Below are 18,467 nucleotides of genomic sequence, written 5' to 3'. Positions count from 1 at the left end.
ACTGGATTGGGACTGGACCTAAAACTATTGCGGGAAACTGTGTTGTGATTAACTTTAGGAACACACGCTCTGTAGAATACATCTGCAGCAGGTCGCCATCCTGGTCTAACACCCAAATTTTCCCCCTACACTTGTCATATTTCTACCCCACTCCCCAGCGGAGAACTGGACAGAATAGAGGTATGCGACAAGAGGGGGGCCAGAATATCTTACCACCCAGAATCCAACAGGGAATAACATCCTGGGAGGGCTGTCAGACGTATATTCCCTTACTTTCACTATTCCCTCAAAGAAATAGGTTTAGCATGTTGGAACAGGTCGACTGATGCCCTGCGAGGCAGAGTCCCTTACCCCAAATATGTAGCAGTCTGGGCATCCAAACAGCGATATTGGTGGGTAATGGTGGCAGTAGTGTCCCTAAGAACCTAACAACATATAACAACATCACAGAGGGTGGGATGGATTCGGGGGCAGGTACTACGCATGTGGGGGTCTGTCCTTTTTCCAAGGAAATGCTAAGAGGTGAGGCAAGGGAAAAGACACCAGAGCCCAAGATCTTATTGTGTAGTACTGGGCCTGACCAAAGTAAGGGTGAACCATCAATTAACACCAGGCCAGTTGATAGAGGTATATAAATATTGTCCTGGAATGTGGCCGGGATGAAAAAGAAACTGGCTTTACCTGAATGGGGCTCTTTTATGGCAATGCACGACATTTGCCTGATGCATGAAACATGAGCACTGGAGGAGAGTGTAAGGGCCGGCTTTGCCACTTTTGATATCCTGGCGACAACTAGGGGTAGGGGGAGACCCTCGGGTGGCCTGTCAATATGGATGGGCACGCATTTGGGTGTCCAGGCAGTTCAAATATCAACTAACTCGCTTGATGTCCAATGCATTCTTTTAACACCTCAAGATAGGCCCCAGGTGGCCATATTAAACATCTATTCAAGACCTCTTAAGAGTGGTCAAGAATCCGATACTATTGAAACATTAAAGCAGGTTATACATTCACTCGACCCTTTAGTCGCCCTAATAGTTGGAGGCGACTTCAACTGCCAGTTTGAGCCCCTCGGGATTTCCGATATGGGAGAGCTGGATGATGAGGACCGGTTCTGGCATGTTCCTGATCCGCAGATTCCTACTGTCAGTGCATGGACCCCATTGGTCCTTCAAATTAAGTCTTTCTCCCTCTCAACGTCTCTGCGGGCGTGTAATGGGAGATTGGAGCCCGACAGACCGGGATCAGTCACGTTTAACAGACTGGGGCAAACTTCTATCATCGACTATATAATGATGGAAGCCAGACATTGGGATAAATTGTTGGAATTTAGGGTCTACCCACGACAAGATAGTGGCCACAATGCCCTTGTCTTAACACTCAAACCTGGGAGTTTTGGGCTAACAAACCATGCTCCTGATTGTAACAACAGGGTTAAATGGCCCTTTCTCCAGGACTCCCCCATGAAACTCGCTGAAATATACCAGACAGCAATACCGCTGCTAACAGATATGGGGGATATAGGCATTGGTTAATCAAAAGGGAAGGATCACTTGTCCTGCTCAACCTTGAGTGTACAGGACTGGTAAGGGGTGTCCCAATAAAAAAGACCCTCATGCACGTGATGGGTAAGGTGGGTTCAGAGCGGTATATCTTGATTCTCCGCTTTGCTATCACGTGTCTGCATAATCATAAGGTCTAGTTTCGGTATGCAGCCTCCACCCGGAGGTATTTTACCCAAGGTTGGTGCAGTAGTGAGCCAGAAATAAAAATAGAAATATTAAAAAGACCAAAAAGCTCAGAAAAGGTAAATTTATTCAGTCTGGTTCATGGTCTAGTACACTCTGTTACAGTGCAACTTGTTTACTTGGTAATGGGTAGTAGTTGCACTTAGAGTTAAGAAATTACAAAAATAGGGAGGGGGGTGACTGAACATAGGTCGACATGTTTCTGCCTTGATTGCCTGGTATTTAGGGCTTACGGGCATTCATCAGGACCAGTGATAAGTGAGGTGGGGGTTAAAAATTCAAGTGCTCAGAAAAGTGAAAAAAGGAAGAGGGTTATTGACCTGTTCCTATGTTTGGAGGTCTTATGGTACCTGTAACGAGTAAACACAAGTTTGCAACACTCATACAGGGAGGGGAATAGTGGAGGGACACACGTTAAGCAAAAGTTTGCTTCTCATATCCAACAATTGTAAACAACTATAAAATGACAATACTTTACAGGACCGGTTACTGTCTACGATAGTTTCAACTTACTCTACTACTTTCCTGTCTCATGCAGTAGGCTATAGCATGCTGGTGGAAAAACGAGCATGCATCTCTTGTGAGTATCACATCGTCTGGTGCTCGTAAAGGTTTGCGCTAAATGTGATCAACTCTGTCGTGTTTCCTATTAAATTGTGAAAAAAACACACTTAAAAATGCACAGAATCTTAGTGGGCATCGCGTATTTAATACGTGGAGCTAGGTGCAATAATGCGGATATACAGCGTAGTGCACGATGGACTGATTCGCATGCGTATGGGAAAAGGGGCATTGTGACTGTCGGCGTGTTGTGGCTTTACCTCGCGCAAATGTTATGCACACTCCAATCGGTGGTAAGGCTCTGAGGAGGGGCTATGAGGAAAGAAGAAAGGCAGAAGGATTCTGAAAATTAGACAGAACGCCATTCAATACTTGCGGTTTTGATGGGAGCGTATTCGCGATGTTTTGGCGTCTACCTATTGCGCCCGTCCCGCTGCTTTCGAGTTGATGCGCTGTGCTGCTCTTACCGAACCGGAAGCACTAGGCATTGCTTCCGGTTCGTATAAATGGGCGTTGGTTGTGTACTTAGCGGCTTCCTATTGGTCTAGAGCTTGTATCAACGTTACTATGGAGACCGAGTGTGTTGATCTCGGTGTTATAGTCCGGTTTACGGAGGGCATTGTATGCGTTGTTAAGCTCATTGGGTCACTGGTTCATTTCAAGGTAGAGGGAGGATTTGAGTAGTCCAAAAATATTCCTGCATTTTATATTTCGTTCCCTCGTGTTTTTGATGGAATATAATCTTCCTCATTGGGGCACAGATTTATATTGCATACTGGACAGTGAGGGGATCATCGTGGATGTATATTTTCATATAATGGTATGTCTGGGTTATTCACTGATTGATCACCTTCTCACTAAGGATAACCAAGGTATATTATCATTCAGTCCCTCGGTATCGGTCCTGAGTCTATGGACCCATCTTTGCTCTTTCTCAAATAGGGTTTTTTCCGCATTGTGATCCTTATTTGTCAAAGTTTCAAGGACCACCCATTGTAGGTCCAGAACAGTGTGTCCTTTCTCCAGATAATGTGAAGCCATTTTGGTCGTGTTTTTTCTGCATTTCACGCTGCTTCTATGTTCACAAATTCTTTGCTTCACTTTTCTGCATGTCATCCCAATGTAGTTAAGTTGACACGGACACGTGATCATATATACAACATGTGTCGTGTTGCAGTTAGTATGGTTGTTAAGTGTCCATCTGAAATTGGGTAAAAGCTGTATTTCTTTTACTGATCTTGTCAGGGCACAGACCGAGCACGAGCCACATGGATAGTGGCCTATAACTCTGGGGTTGCCCCATAAAGAGACATTGTCTCTAGGTGTTTTAGGGGGCGGTCGTGTGTGAACCAGCATATCTTTTAGGTTTCTACTCCTTTTGTTTGCAAATCTGGGTTTCTGCCAAGTTAGATTACCTGATGTCAATATTCGCCAATTTTTATTGACAATCTTTTTAATGGCATTTGTCATGGGGCTGTATGTGGTTACACATGTCAGCACTTCCTCTTGTGGGGCTTTTTGAGCATTATCCAGAAGTGCCTCTCTGTTCTGGTTTCGAGCCCGTTTCTTACAGTTAGATATGATCTTCTTTGGGTAATCTCGGGCTTCAAGCTTTTCACAAAGATCGTTGGCTTGAGACTTATACTCTGAGAGGTTGCTACAATTACGTCGTAACCTGAGGAACTGACTGTGAGGTAGATTCTCTCTTAGAGGTCATTGACAATTTGGATCTAGACTCCCAGGGTAGAGCTGTGGAAATTCACAAACAGCTGGCTGTCAGGCTTGTGGATGTGTTTAGTCCTGTGGGAAGGGAAAAATCCCGCCAGGACACATCCCTGGTATGACGCCGCCCGTAGGAAAGCAAAAAAAGATTTGCTTTCTGCAATAAATAATAAAGATAGAATTAACATTAAAAAATTCCGCCTGGACTATAAAAATGCCATTACCAAGGGAAAGAAGCAATGGGAGGAGAACAAATGGGAGGAGTTTAGATCTGCACTCTCACGAAAGGACTCCAAGTCATTTTGGACTATTGTGAGTTCTGGTGTGAGCGGGGGAGGAATGGCTACAACCCCCCCCCCGAATATAGCACCAGCAGTGTGGGAAGCGCACTTCGGTGCGCTATATGCCAATTCGGGCGAAGAGACCATACTCCCTCCCAATCCCGATCCTCTCCAGGAGCATACACCGGTGGGGACGGAAGATTTGGTCTTAAAGGAAACTGTGGCATGTCCCCTGTTGGCTGTCCCGGGGCCCAGCCACGAGTATCGACTGGTGGGGTCCTTGGATGGTGATAGGAGGCAGGATTTCCGGCTTGTTGGGGACGTGTATCATCTAGAACGGCCTGAAGAAATTACTCTGAAGGAGTTTGAGTCTGCAATAGCAAGACTATTACCTAACAGGCCCCCGGCCTAGATAAAATCCCCGGGGATTTATTCCGATCCCAACCCAAAATATGGGCACCGTATCTGGTGGTTTTGTTTAATGCAATTCTTAGGGAGATTAACCCGCCAGATATTTGGCTTGGAGCCAAGATCGTCTCTATCTTTATGAAAGACTGCCCATTAACCCTAGAAAACTATAGGCCTATTAGTCTCATAGACACCGCACAGAAACTAATGGGCAGGATCATCCATATAGGATCCAGGGGTGGATGGAAGAAAATGAGATACTGACCACACTCCAGGCCGGGTTTAGGATGGGTATTTCAACTTTGGATCAAATATTTCGGCTGCAGGTCTTATTTTGGAAAACGGTGAGAGTGGAGGGTGGCAGCCTCTATCTCATCTTTGTTGACCTGCGGGCCGCTTTCGACCTAGTTTCAAGGGAAAAATTATGGAAAGTCTTAGCAGAACTGGGTCTCCCATCCTATCTATTGAACATCATAATTAGGCTTCACACTAGAAACTATGCCCAAGTTAGGTGTGGGAGGCACGGAGATCTCTCGGCACGTTTCCCTGTTTCGAAGGGTGTGCGTCAGGGGTGCGTCTTGGTGCCAACGTTATTTTGTCTTTACATCAATGGCCTTGTGGACCATTTAATTGGTGTAATTGAGAATGAGGCCCCTAGGCTGGCCATCGGGCGGTGCCCGCTCTGATGTTTGCAGATGACACCTTGTTTCTATCTAAAACATCATTGGGCATCCAGCGCACCCTGGACAGCTTTGCAGCATTCTGTGCTTCACGAGAATTGGAGATAAACTTGGACAAGACCAAGTTTATGATTTTCAATCCCCCAAAGCAAACCCGCCCGAACCCCATTCTCAATGGTTCTGCCTTAGAAAGAGTTAAGACTTTTGTCTATCTGGGCATTACCTTGACGGAAAATTTTGACTGGGGTTCCCAAATTTCCAAATCAGCACTTAGGTTATCCCAAGTAATGGGGGGCATTAGCAAAGTCCACAGATTTTTGGATTTCAAGCCGGCAGCCCCGGTCATTTAAATAAATCGACTCCAGGCTAGAATGGCCTCGACGTATGGTGCAGAACTTTGGGGCCATAAAAATACATGTAATCTCCTGAGGGTCGAGAGACGAGCAAATTGTCCACTCAAGACGAGCAAATTGTCCACCTCAAGACGAGCAAATTGTCCACTTTAACCACTCTATGGTAGGAGACTCTCTGTTTATCCGAACTAGGTCTAGTGGTAATAAACGAGGTGAAAAATCCTCCGGGACTACTGGATCCAACTTATTTGGGGAGTGGGTGTGAGTCAACTATAGATTACATCCTAGCCACCACTACATTGGTAAATAAGCTTAAGGAGTTTAGAGTGCTAGTAAACACTCTAAGTAACCACGCGGCTTTGGGCGTGAATCTATATGTAGAACAGGGGCAGCTCTCACCCCAGCTCATAATGAGCGCTCTCGCCCAGAACAACCTACATGTACCCAAAATGAATGGTTACGCTCTAGGGTGGGGAAAGATAGAACCAGCCGAGTTAACAGCCAAGGTGGTATGTGCTGAATATCCGGCCATATTGAAATGTTTAGACACTGACATAGGGGAAGAGGAGGTTCTTCAAAATTTTGGATTAATTCTGGAAAGTGTGAATAAAACACTAACTGTAAGGAAGAAAGGGAATAGGGACACAAAAAAGGGTGGTTCAATCATAAATGTTCATTGGCTCATAAAAATTTTAAAAGAGCACTATCTAACACACCGAGAAATCAGGAGGAAATAAGGACGCTAAGAAGGTCTTATAGATTAGCCCACAAGGAAAGAAAATTAGAACTAAAACAAGCCTTGTGGAACCAACTACATGAAAGTTCCTTGAACAAAAACAGCGAGACATTTTGGGAAGTAGTGAGAGCCCCGTTCCTAGTAGACAACAAAAACCAACCATCAGTAGAGGTGGCTATTGAGGGACCAACATGGGTAAATCATTTCTAAAAAATCTTTGGTAAAAACCCACATGCAGATCGCGTAGGGGAGAGCAATAGCGATAGCAATACCCAACAGTTAAAATCTCTTCCAATCCAACTAGTTTTTGCATTAACTGAGGTTATTGATGCAGTGAAGGCCAGTAAAAGTGGGAAAACCCCTGGCCCAGATGGGGTACCAGTGGACTTTTTTAAATACAATTTAGATTTGTGGGCCCCAAATTTAAAAAGGGTATTTGACTCTGCTATGAAGTGTGGGCTACCTAAATCCTGGACCAAATCTACTATGGTCCCCATCTTTAAGAAAGGTGAAAGACAGGATGTCTCCTGTTATCGTCCAATCTCGCTCCTGGATTCGCTGGGGAAAGTCCTGGGCAGAGTGGTTCTCCAGCGTCTACAGGAGTGGGCCGAAGATGGTGACGTTCTCTCCGATATCCAGTTTGACTTCCGAGAGGGTTTTGGGACAACGGAGCAAGCCCTGAATTTGGCATTAATGATTGGGAAATACGTCTCAGCTAAGCGGGGCTGGTTGTATATGGTCTATGTTGACCTGTCCGCAACTTTTGACTGTGTTTCCCATTCAAAACTATGGTCCGTTCTCACTGAGATGGGGATAGATCAGGCCCTCGCAACCTTTCTGAGAGAGCCCTATTCAAACGCTTCTGCTAGAGTACGTTTTGGAGTGAATGGCGAACTATCTGACTCGTTCGCGGTGGAGCGTGGTGTCAGGCAGGGCTGTGTCCTGGCTCCCTTTCTTTTCTCCCTCTATACAAATGGGCTTGAGGTTGAGATGTTGAGGGGGGGTCAGGACCTTCCCCGAGTAAGAAATCAGCCGGTTCCCGCTCTGTTATATGCAGACAACGCCGTGATACTCACACGCACTCCGTGTGAACTGCAGAAGGCACTAGATAGGTACGCAAGGTTTATGGGTGGCCTGGACCTGCACATAAACATAAAAAAGACTTACGTTATTGTGGCAGGAATAAGGAAAAAAGGGGGAAAAGGCATCTTCCTTGACAGCGAAAGGATTGAAATGACTGCCCAATATCCATACCTTGGCATTATGATGGATGAAAAGATAAATTGGAAACCAGCCATAGAAGCTCGTAAGCACCAGTTGCTGCGAGCAATCGCTGCCCTTAAAAAAATCTCTCAAAAACTAGGAAAGAGGCCTCCAGTAGAACTGCTCCATATTTATAAAGCAAAGTGTCAATCCACCGCACTTTATGGGGCAGGACTGTGGGGACACAAAAACACTAATTCCCTACAGGTTGTAGAGAATACCTTTCTAAGATTCCTTTTGGTGGTCCCCAGACGTGTATCCACTTTTGCCTGCCATATGGAGCTAGGTATTCCGCATATAGAGGACTTGGCAAAAATACAACCGCTCCTGCTTTGGCGACGGATCTGGACCACAACAAAGAATACTTTTTCTAAACAGATAGTGACAGACTGTATGTCACTGGATTATGCTGGGAAAATTGAGTGGCTCATGTATGTAAAGAACTTCCTCACTGATCTAGGGTTTAGTAAATATTATTTTTCCCCGGAACTAATCGGTGAAATATCCAGAAAAGATCTAAAAAAAGGGCATTGAGCCATGTAGAAGAGTTACGAATTTGTACTGAGGCAAGAAAACCCTGGGTCCAACATTCTATGGCGGTTATGACTACCATAGAGATTGAGCCATATCTGACATATGTCCAGTCACAATTCGAGCGTTTTCTACTGACAAGATTCAGAATGAATATTTTCCATAGATTGGTGGCATTTCCTACAAAATAATTGCTGGGAAGACTGTCTAACAGTGTGTTCATGCGATGACATATCAGAACAAACCCCCATGCACACCTTTCTGTTTTGCAAATTTTACTCTGCACATCGTAAACTCTGGCTGATTCCACTGTTAAGAAAAATGGGTCTTAGAAGATGTCCCCCCGCTATGCTGCGGTTGCAATTTGTAGAATCAGAAATGGCTTGCAAATATATAGCAACTTTTTTAAAATGTATCTTTAAGCATAGAGTAAATCTTTGATAAAATCCTGTTGTACATTTTAGGAAAACTGAGAGAATCTTTGATAAAATCCTGTTGTACATTTTAGGAAAACTGAGAGAAACTTAAAAATTGCTTGATATGTATAAACTCTTTTTTACAGTTTTTAATGTAATATTAATCTTAATGAGGGGAAAATGATCCCTTTTTATGATGTAAAAGTAATAACTTGAGGGTTGTATATGATAAGATATGTTTGTTGAAATTCTTTTGTGGTTTTTTATGTACCTTGAAAACCGAATACAGATTTACTTACTTACTTACTCCTGAGGGTCGAGCAGGGCTTTATGAGGAGCCTTTTGGGCTTGTCACCAAGCACACCACTCATTCCTCTACGACTTGACCTGGGGCTGGAATCAATAGAAGAACTAGTAGCAGCACAGCCCATGCTCTACTGGAAGAGACATTGATCAGTGCCTGAACTGGCTCCATATAGAGGAATTTTTAGAGGTCTGGGCTCTTCTAAAAGGAAAGAACATTCCGTGGCTGCACCACATCAAGACTCTTAGCATCCAGATTGGTCTGTCTCAGCTCTGGGAGACCCCGGAGGTGTGTTGCCCGGGGATATCCAAATTGGAACTCAAAAGTCAGCTGAGGCAGCAGAACTCATTAGCCTTACAGAGATCAGGTTCCCTAGAAAGACTGTCAGCAGAGTTCCTCCTGGTGAAAACTGAATTGTGAGCGGAGGAATTCTTAGATGTAATCTATCCACCCCTTGCGAGGAAGCTTTACATCCAGTTAAGGCATGGCAGTCTACCACTCAGAGCATTCACCTGTAAATGGGCAAAATCAGAAAATATAGCCTGCCCGGCATGTAACTATAAGTGCAAAGATGTTTGCCATGTTATGTTTTTTTGCCCTGCGTATGAAACTATAAGGAAATGCTGACTGATTCCGTTATGTAGGAATCCAGGGTTCAGATATTGTATTCATGCATGTAGGGTCTTAACGTATGATACTCACTCCCCCATTGTTTTTGCTGCATCTCGTTTTCTATTTGGCATGTGGCATAGAAGGAAAAGTTTTGGATGAATTCTTGTGTTTAATTGTGTCCAATTATGAATTTTAAACTTTCAGGTCTTGATAACTATCTAGTTTAATCTATTTTTAATGTTGACCTGTCTTCTATTTATTGTTTTACTGACTTGTGCTCTTTTGTATGTATTTTACTTGCACTTTTATGGTCTTTGACCGAAATAAAGTTATCTAAAAAAAAAAAAAAAGATTCAATGTAAGAGAACTTAAAATAACATTCAAGGATGGCTACAGAAAGGCTCAGATACACAGCTCCTTTATATCCATTAAAACACCCTTACTCTTACCAATCTTCTCCCAGCAATATGGTGTGTGGGGTTGTATAACAGTGAGAAGCTTCTCTGTCTCATGGTGGTTCCAGAAGGCAATACAGGAAGCTGACAAGAAGATAAAAAGGATTTCAGACAAGATTAAGGCCAAGCCCAGCCTTCAGTAATGAGACCCACACTTCCTCTATACCCACAAATAAACACCCTTAACTTTGTTTGTCAGAATATAACAATTTTAATATTGCGCTACCATATTATTGTAGAAAAACTATTAACTAAAATATTGATAATTAAGTATATAAAAATTAATTTAGATGACTTATTATTATTCTAACACCTACACTCCTTAAAGATGTAGATATCACTACGGTACCTATACACGGAGTTATGTTCATATGGCACTTCTTTGTACAGGCCTGACCCTAGAAAGTGCTTGCATCTCTTCGGTATTTGGACAAAATATCGGAAACACAAATATTGTGGGACAGAATATCATGTCAAAAATATAGAGGACAAGAATATCATGTATGTCAGTTTCTAAAGGTAAGTAAAGTTTTGCTAGATATAACTCCTCATATATGTACCTTGACGATATATCTATAAATCTTCAAGGTACGTAGATCTGGAGTTAAGAATAGTAAATTTACATTTACCTAGTTGCACTTACCTACTCGATATTCTTGTCCTCGATATTTTTGACACAATAGTCTGTCCACACTCTATTTGTGTTTCTGATTTTGTCACTAATCAATCTCTTCAAATGTTCTTCCTGAAGTGACCTCTAATAGGAAGACTATCTTGTAAAATATGCATTGTAAATATTCCTCTATGTAAAGGATGGAGCAGTGGCTTTTGCTTCCTTGCTGAAAGAATATTTGAAGTTTATAAACTTTTGAAATACTCAACAAGACCCTCCAGGATTTTGCGTTTTGCAAAAAAGTTGCTAAATCTGCAGTTTTGTAAAAAGGCTGTTCTTTTTACAAAAGTGCCCACTACATTTGGGGAATGTGATCTGATGTATTTGTTTGAGTGAAGAGGCTGACAAAAGGTTGTGAAAACATAATTGAAAGGGTCGTGAAAACATAACTTACAGATATTTTCGACTCTCAATTCCCAACTTTTTGGAAATTAGGACATCTTGTGGACAGGGATGGTAATTGTTTTCAAAATTTCTCCATTATAAAGTTCAAAGGTGAACAGTAGGTCGTACTTTTTTAAAGAGAAAGGAATTAAAACGAAGGTAAAGTGAAATGAGCACGCGTCTCTGGAAGAGAGTTAATGTACTAGAAGTTAGGAAGTGGAGATTAAAGGCTCCAGGAGTGATTTGGGTGTCCTCAGGACAATTTACACTCCTCATTTAGTGGCCATAGCGAGTGAGGTTTATTTGGTTGGCCACCACTGAGCTGACTGCTCAGCATCATTAGTGTTGTGAGATTTGCATGAACCTGTGTGGAGTAATCTCTCGAAGAGATCAGTTTTTTGTAGTGTTGACATAAGTGCACTCATACGTTCATTCATTCTCACCCACAGCCAGGGCCAAAACACAGGCCCCCACAGCCCATGCGGTGCAGGAGGCCCCAGGCCTTCTGCCTTCCTCCATTCAGCCAAAGAGCAATTATTATTGGTTGGATAAGGGAGACTCAGGGGCCCTTCATCACATTCTGCAGGGGGCCCTTCATTTTGCGTTATGCCACTGACAGGTTATAACAAGGTGCAGTTAGTTGAATCTTTCTCATAAGTTCGTTTCAAGGAACTCTATTCCTCCAACAGCATGGAACCAGTATGGGGAGTATCTTCGTCCCCAGTGTAGCGGGCCTCTATGTACATCATCTCGAAACTCAAAGAATCCTCAATCAAGCAAACCCCTTTCTTCAACATATCAAACTTTGGAAGAGCTATATTGATGACATTTTACTAATTTGGGAAGGCAACCAGACTACAGCCAATGCTTTCCTATTATATATAAACCGGTGTAAAAACATACACTTGTTGTAAATAGATATAACCAAACTTTGAATAATTAACATGGTTAATGTCCGTGTTTTGTCACGTATTTTCATGATACTGTTCGTTTTGGGTGCTTGGACCGAGCATCTATTTACAACAAGTGTATGTTTTTACACCGGTTTATATATTTTAACTATTGACATGTTTCATAAGGTGTTGTGTAAATGACGCATATTTAATACAATCTAGGGAAGAGCGGGGTATTCTGAGTTACCAAGGGAGGCACGTCAGTTCAAACAGGGGAACAGTCAGGCAACATGACGGAGTTTAATAGTCAGAAAATTGAGGATTATGGGAGTTGAAGTTCAAACATGATTGTTTACACAATTGAATAATGACGTGGGAGTGGTCATGTGGTTATAAAGGCCCCTAGCACATGGGAGGGTGAAAAACCAGCATTAGAGGAGAAACGCGAGAAACGCTATGCACACGTTTGAATGGAAAACAGAGGTATGAAAGTTCCTGGATTTTTGCCTTAGTGTAATGGCAGTGTTTATAGTGGAATATCTTATTGGGCAGAGGATTATCTAAAAAATTCCCTAGAGTGTCATTGTAGATCAGGTTACTTGGTAGCACATTTCGAAAGTGTTCTTTTACGCTTTTAGAGGGAAAGCGTTGTTTATGGGACATTTAACATAACAGATATAGAAGGTGTTTAACATTGTCTGTTGAAATAACTTCACAGCATACTAATGACAATTCTTTTGATGTTTAACATTTTTAGAAAAGAACCCCTGACGAAGGGCCGGTCAGGCCCGAAATGCATTGGGTCAAGCTTTTTCACAGTTGCTAAATGTACTGGGAATTTCGACATGCTGTATTCAAGGCGCTTGAGCATAATGCACACATCTGAAAATTGAAATTACCTCGTTCTGCAACCTCAACTCACGAACAATAAAAATCATGGAACATTGATTAAATTGGCTTACGATGATTCTTTCATCTTACATGGCGAGATGCATCCTGGAACTGATATTACCCATATCAGCAATGGCTATGTTGTTTACCCAGCGCTTCAGGACGTAGCGCAAAGCAGGATTGCTCCCCCAAAGAGATTACCATTGATAAAAAGGAATAGAAACAAGGAGTGCGGGCCAAAGACTTTCTCTATAAATGTACTGTAAATAACATCCCTTCGATGTTACCCATGGGCCATTACCCATTACCCATGTGGGAATTGCAGCGTTTGCTGTTTCACTGAGACAACTAAAACAGTATCTTTTAACAATGGAATGATTGGGCAACTCTGAAAATTTACAATTTGCAATACATCTAGGGTGGTCTACCTGATTACTTGCTCTTGCAATTTGTACTACGTGGGCATGGCCACTCAAAAAGTCAGAAAAAGGATCTACAAACACTGCAGCAACTTACGATGCCAACGGATTACTATAAAAATCTAATCACACTATCTCGAACTAAAACACACACCCAGTGTTCTGAAATAGATAGTCCCGGAATGTATAAAAGACACAGACATTCTGGAAAGGAGACTCCTCGAAAAGGAACAGAGATGGATGTTCAAACTCAATACAGACACCCGGCGCCTCAACAATAACATCTCATGGGGCCAATTCCTCTAGAAGTGTAGCTCAACTTTTACCTTCCCTAAGCTATTGGTGTAAAATGAAGATACATAGAACCAAAGTAGAATTTTTTTAAAACATCTTACCTATAAGCTAATTTCTTCTTTGAGACCGTTGATGAAATATCCTCTATTTAGATCGATAAAGAAGTTTTTTTGTAACCTGGTAATAAGACTTTCACAAGGTTTTTTCGATTCAATTCCCACTCCCTCCCCCCGGAGTGTCTCCCCAACCATCCGCCCCCCTTTTTGTTTTGAAGATTTCTTTAATGCACAAAATCTCATTCCTTGACTATTTATCCACTGAGTCGTTTTCATGTTCTCGCAATGCTGGTAGCCAATTATTTATCCCAAGATGGCCTGTTTTGTAGCTTTTGAGAATATAGAAAAGCATATGAGCACTTAACTTTTCCAACATGGATCGGATTCTGATCCAAAGTTGACGGGCAGTTTTAAAGTAACACGAGCGGTATAGTGTTCTGCAATTCAAACACGTATGTGGAAGTCCTCCGCTACCTGCCGGCACAAAACACCCTTTCTGGAATGCACACCCGCAGGATGCGGTCCCTGGTGAGCCGATTCAGATGCAGTGGCAGAGGGCAGCCTTCACGAAGTGTAGCAGGTTAGCTCCCAGTTTGGGCACTAAAAGGATTTCTAATAGGACACTGCACAACAGGGTCAACAGCTCGAACAGACCCTGCCTCTTTTGTTTGGAAATACACGTTAAATGTTTCGACAACATTTTACCTCCTGTCTTTCAGGGTTTGACTACAGGCATCATCCTCCCAGGTGGGATCATGACGCCAGAAAACGGCGTTTAAAATGTATGTTTTTTTCGTATGTTTTTTCAGTGTGTTCAGCTTATTGTTAAGTATTTTCGTTAGTCATTTAGGCTAAAGGTTGTTCCTCACTACCTACAGTATAACCACTGATTTTTGTGCATTTTGGAAGCACAAATACACCTGGGTGTTTCGTATATTCACTGCTTTGAACATTATTTTGTGTCAGCCACAACTAATGTTTTGAAACTCTATCCTCTCCCTCATTTTTTTAGTAATGCAGTGACATTATCCTGGGAATAATATCATATGTAGGTTGTGTGATTTGCAGGGCTTGTAACTCGATGCGTTCCTATTTAGAAACTTTTAGAGATGTGGTACCGATAGGAACTAGGTTCCTTAGGTCCTGATGAAGAGCCAATAGGGGCAAGGCTCAAAACATGTTGACTAGATAATCAAGAAATAGATTCATTGATATCCATTTCCTTCTTTTTCTTTTTCCTTGATTTTAAATCTTACCGACTAGAGGTGGGAATACAAAAATGGTGACCTACTAGTCAGGTGTTTTTAAATTTGTTTAGCACCTGCACTCTACTCCCCTCCCACAACATTGTTTTCATCATAGACAAAAACCAAAAAAGTACTTCCTACGTATTCCGTCTGGTTGAAGCACGCCTCAATCCGCAGCAGATCGGGAAGAACCCCAATGATAAAGCATGCCACCAAGGAGCAACCTTGGTGGGTGAGGGGTCTTTAAGAAAAACAGGGGTTTTCTCTTATTGTGGAGGGTATGTCCATTGCTATCCTTTCTGAATTTACTGGGTTCTTTGTTTTGCTAAAATTGTATAATTAAGGGTGGCAAATATAGTTATTCCTCTTCCTCCCTCTCTACTTTTAGGTTTAAAGTATTTTATTGAGCATTCACAAAAGGGAAAGAAAAACAATCAGTCGACACAAAGGAGCAAAGCATCCGATACAATCATATAATAGCGCACCAGCGCGTTAGGGTCCTGTAAAGAGTCGTGTACATCCAGATGTGATGGCTGGTGCGTATGCTACAACAAGGCGCTCCAAAGTGAACAAACCCCCCCAACTTCCCCTCCTCCCCAAACCCAACCATGACCCCTCCCTCCTGCCCCGTCCAGTGCCTCAGAACAACACCCGCCCTCCTCCCCTAAACCGCTCCTCCCTCCCCAGTGCTCTCTTGTCTAGGCTTGTTGGCCATCCGAATCTGCTAATGTAGTCAACCTCAACAGGCGGAGATATCTGGGGCATGTAAGCTCTGTAAATTCCCCTACAAGCAATGAATGAAACGGTTGCCACAGTTCATTAAATTGCTCCACCTCTCCCGCCACCATGAGCGATAATTTTTCCATTCCCAGGACATGCCATAATCTATGCAACCACCCTGTGGTGGAGGGGAGTGTGGTAGTGCGCCAATGAATAAGTATATTTTGTACAGCAGAACCCAATGCTATCGCAATTTGCCTCCCTCTACGAGACCTCAGAGGATACATCAGTCCGTTGGGTAAGCCCAGCAGGACATATGCTGGAAAGCGGGGCAATTCAATCTCAAAGTTGGAGTCGATCATATCTAGTACATCTTTCCAGTAAGGGGATAGCATCGGGCATTCCCATAAAACATGAGTGAGGGTGCCCAATTGCCCGCATGCTCGCCAGCAGGTGGTGTCGATGTTGCGATTCATCTCATGTAATCTCTGAGGCGTGTAATACCAGTATGTGGACACTTTTGTAAATGTTTACGTAAGCCCAGTGTGATATGCGGAGTGTCGAGCCCTATAGGCAATGCTGTCCCATTCCTTACGGCTTAAGGATCTCCCCAGTTCTCTTTCCCATCGTTCCCTACCCGGGTTATAGAGGTCAAAAGGGGAGGGCTGCAAGAATTTGTACAAGTCCGAAATGAGTTGCTTGTCTGAGGTGCGTGTTATAAGCCATTTCTCATATGGAAGGAGCTTCCGATCTGCCGACTCCTGTGTCTGTGGCTGCAGCGCCCAATGGCGCACCTGCATATAGCGCAACCTTTCCACCTCCGGCAACTGATATTCTTTCCTGAACTCTGGGAACGGAATAATGCCATCCGGGCCATATAGATGAAAAAGTGCTCTGCATCCCGCAGCCCGCCAGCGTGCAAAAGCCCCCGGTTCTGTGCCAGGGTGAAACTCTGGGTTATCGATCAATGGCGTGAACGGAGAGGGGAAGGTGGTAAGTGTATGAGTCAAGTTCGTGGCATCCCACACCCTCATGGGAACCCGTGTGATGTAAGATGCATATAAATTGGGAGGGCGATGTGTCCGCCGCAAAAAGGGCACTTCCTGCAGGGTCCGGCCCGCCACTGCCTGGTCTTGAAAAAGCCAGTGTTTGTCGGTCTCCCATTTGCTCCACTCTACCAGATACCTTAGCTGTGCCGCCTGAAAATATTTACGGAGGTCCGGTATTCCTAGTCCCCCCGCTTCAGGTGCCAGGGTAGCCAAGGCCCTCTTGAGTCTAGGTTTACGGCCCTGCCATATGAATCGTGCAATGTCCGCCTGAGTCTGCAGCAGCCATCCTTTCGGGGGCTGCAGCGGCAGGGCACGAAACAGGTAGAGCGCCTGCGGTAAGATGGTCATTTTCACCGTGGCAATTCTGCCTAGCCAGGACAATGTGCCCCTGCTCCAGCGGCCCAGTTCCTCCTTAATTTTAGAACCTAGGGCAGTGTAGTTAGCAGTCACCATAGCGGGTAGCGTGGGTGCCAGAAGAATGCCCAGGTAGGGCACCAGGTCTTTCAACCAGTGCATGGGAAACCGCCTCTGCAAGTCAGTCCTGGTGGCCATGGTGAGCGAGACGTCAAGGGCCGCCGATTTCACCATATTCATCTTGAAGCCCGCTATGGCAGCAAAGGCTTCCATCTCATCGATGCATGCAGGGAGCGCCCTCCCCGGATCCGCTAATGTCAGAATAATATCATCTGCGTACAGACTGATAGTGTGGGTGTACTCCCCCATCTTAATTCCCAGCGCTTTGGGATTCTGACGTATCCTCTGGGCCAGGGGTTCCATATAGAGTGCGAATAGAAGCGGGGATAACGGACACCCCTGTCTAGTACCCCTTTCTATCGCGAACTGTTGGGAGCTGCAGCCATTAACCCGTACCACTGCTGATGGAAACTTGTAGAAGTTAAACACCAGAGTGCGAAATTTCTCGCCAATACCTACTTTCGCTAGAACTTTCTCTAGATATGGCCAGTGCACCCTGTCAAAGGCTTTCTCCGCATCAACTGCTAGCAACATCCTTTCCCCGGGTATCCTGGAGGCTTTCTCCAGTACATGGACCACCCTCTTGGTGTTATCCACCGTTTGCCTCCCCGGAACGAACCCGGCTGGATCTGATTCCACTAGTCCCGGAAGGTGAAGCGCCAGACGGGCCGCCAGGATCCCCGAATACAACTTAAGGTCAATATTCAAGAGAGAGATTGGCCTGTAGGAGCCACATTGCGTCCGATCCTTCCCCGGTTTAGGAATAACCGAGACCGTTGCCCTAAGCAAATCCGGAGGGATAGTTCCAGGAACGGAGAAGGAATTAAATAGGCGCGTGAGGATCGGGGCCAACGTAGGGCAGAAAGTTTTATAGAAAAGGGAAGTATAACCGCCAGGGCCCGGGGCCTTCCCATGTTTAAGCCTGGAGATGGCCGTAATTACTTCCTCCACCCGAATGTCCCTTTCGAGCTATTCTGCTTGCTCCGGAGTGAGGGAGGGAAGGTCAACCGAGGCCAGGTAGCTCTCCTCTGCTTGTGATGACGGGGGTTCGCCCTTGTAGAGGTCAGCATAAAATCGGCGGAAGCCTTCAGCTATTTGGTCGTCTTCCGTTACTGACCCCCCAGTGGGTGTTGATAGCTCCTTCACTAAGTGCTTCTGATGTGCTTCCCTAAGTTTGTGTGCCAGGAGTTTCCCGCACTTGTCCCCATCTGTATAATATGCATGCTTCAAGCGCAATGCAGCATATTCCGCCCTGTCCATATCTAAGGCTGCCAAAAGCTTCCTCGCAGCCTTAAGC

The 18,467-nt window shown here is 44.1% G+C and overlaps 1 protein-coding gene across 1 annotated transcript in view; it reads right to left on the bottom strand.

The window, feature by feature from the left end:
• Nucleotides 1–18,467, bottom strand: part of LOC147708716 (uncharacterized) — a 295,811-nt gene that overhangs the window by 227,112 nt on the left and 50,232 nt on the right. Inside the window, exon 9 of the mRNA XM_086927368.1 lies at nucleotides 10,065–10,154. Within this exon, the coding sequence (XP_086783494.1) occupies nucleotides 10,065–10,154 (90 nt within the window). The remainder of the gene's footprint in view (nucleotides 1–10,064; nucleotides 10,155–18,467) is intronic.

Source organism: Lissotriton vulgaris, chromosome 6 (assembly GCF_964263255.1).
Source record: "Lissotriton vulgaris chromosome 6, aLisVul1.2, whole genome shotgun sequence".
NCBI lineage: Eukaryota > Metazoa > Chordata > Amphibia > Caudata > Salamandridae > Lissotriton > Lissotriton vulgaris.
Note: the sequence above shows the minus strand (reverse complement) of the source record. Positions and strands in the feature narration are given on the sequence as shown.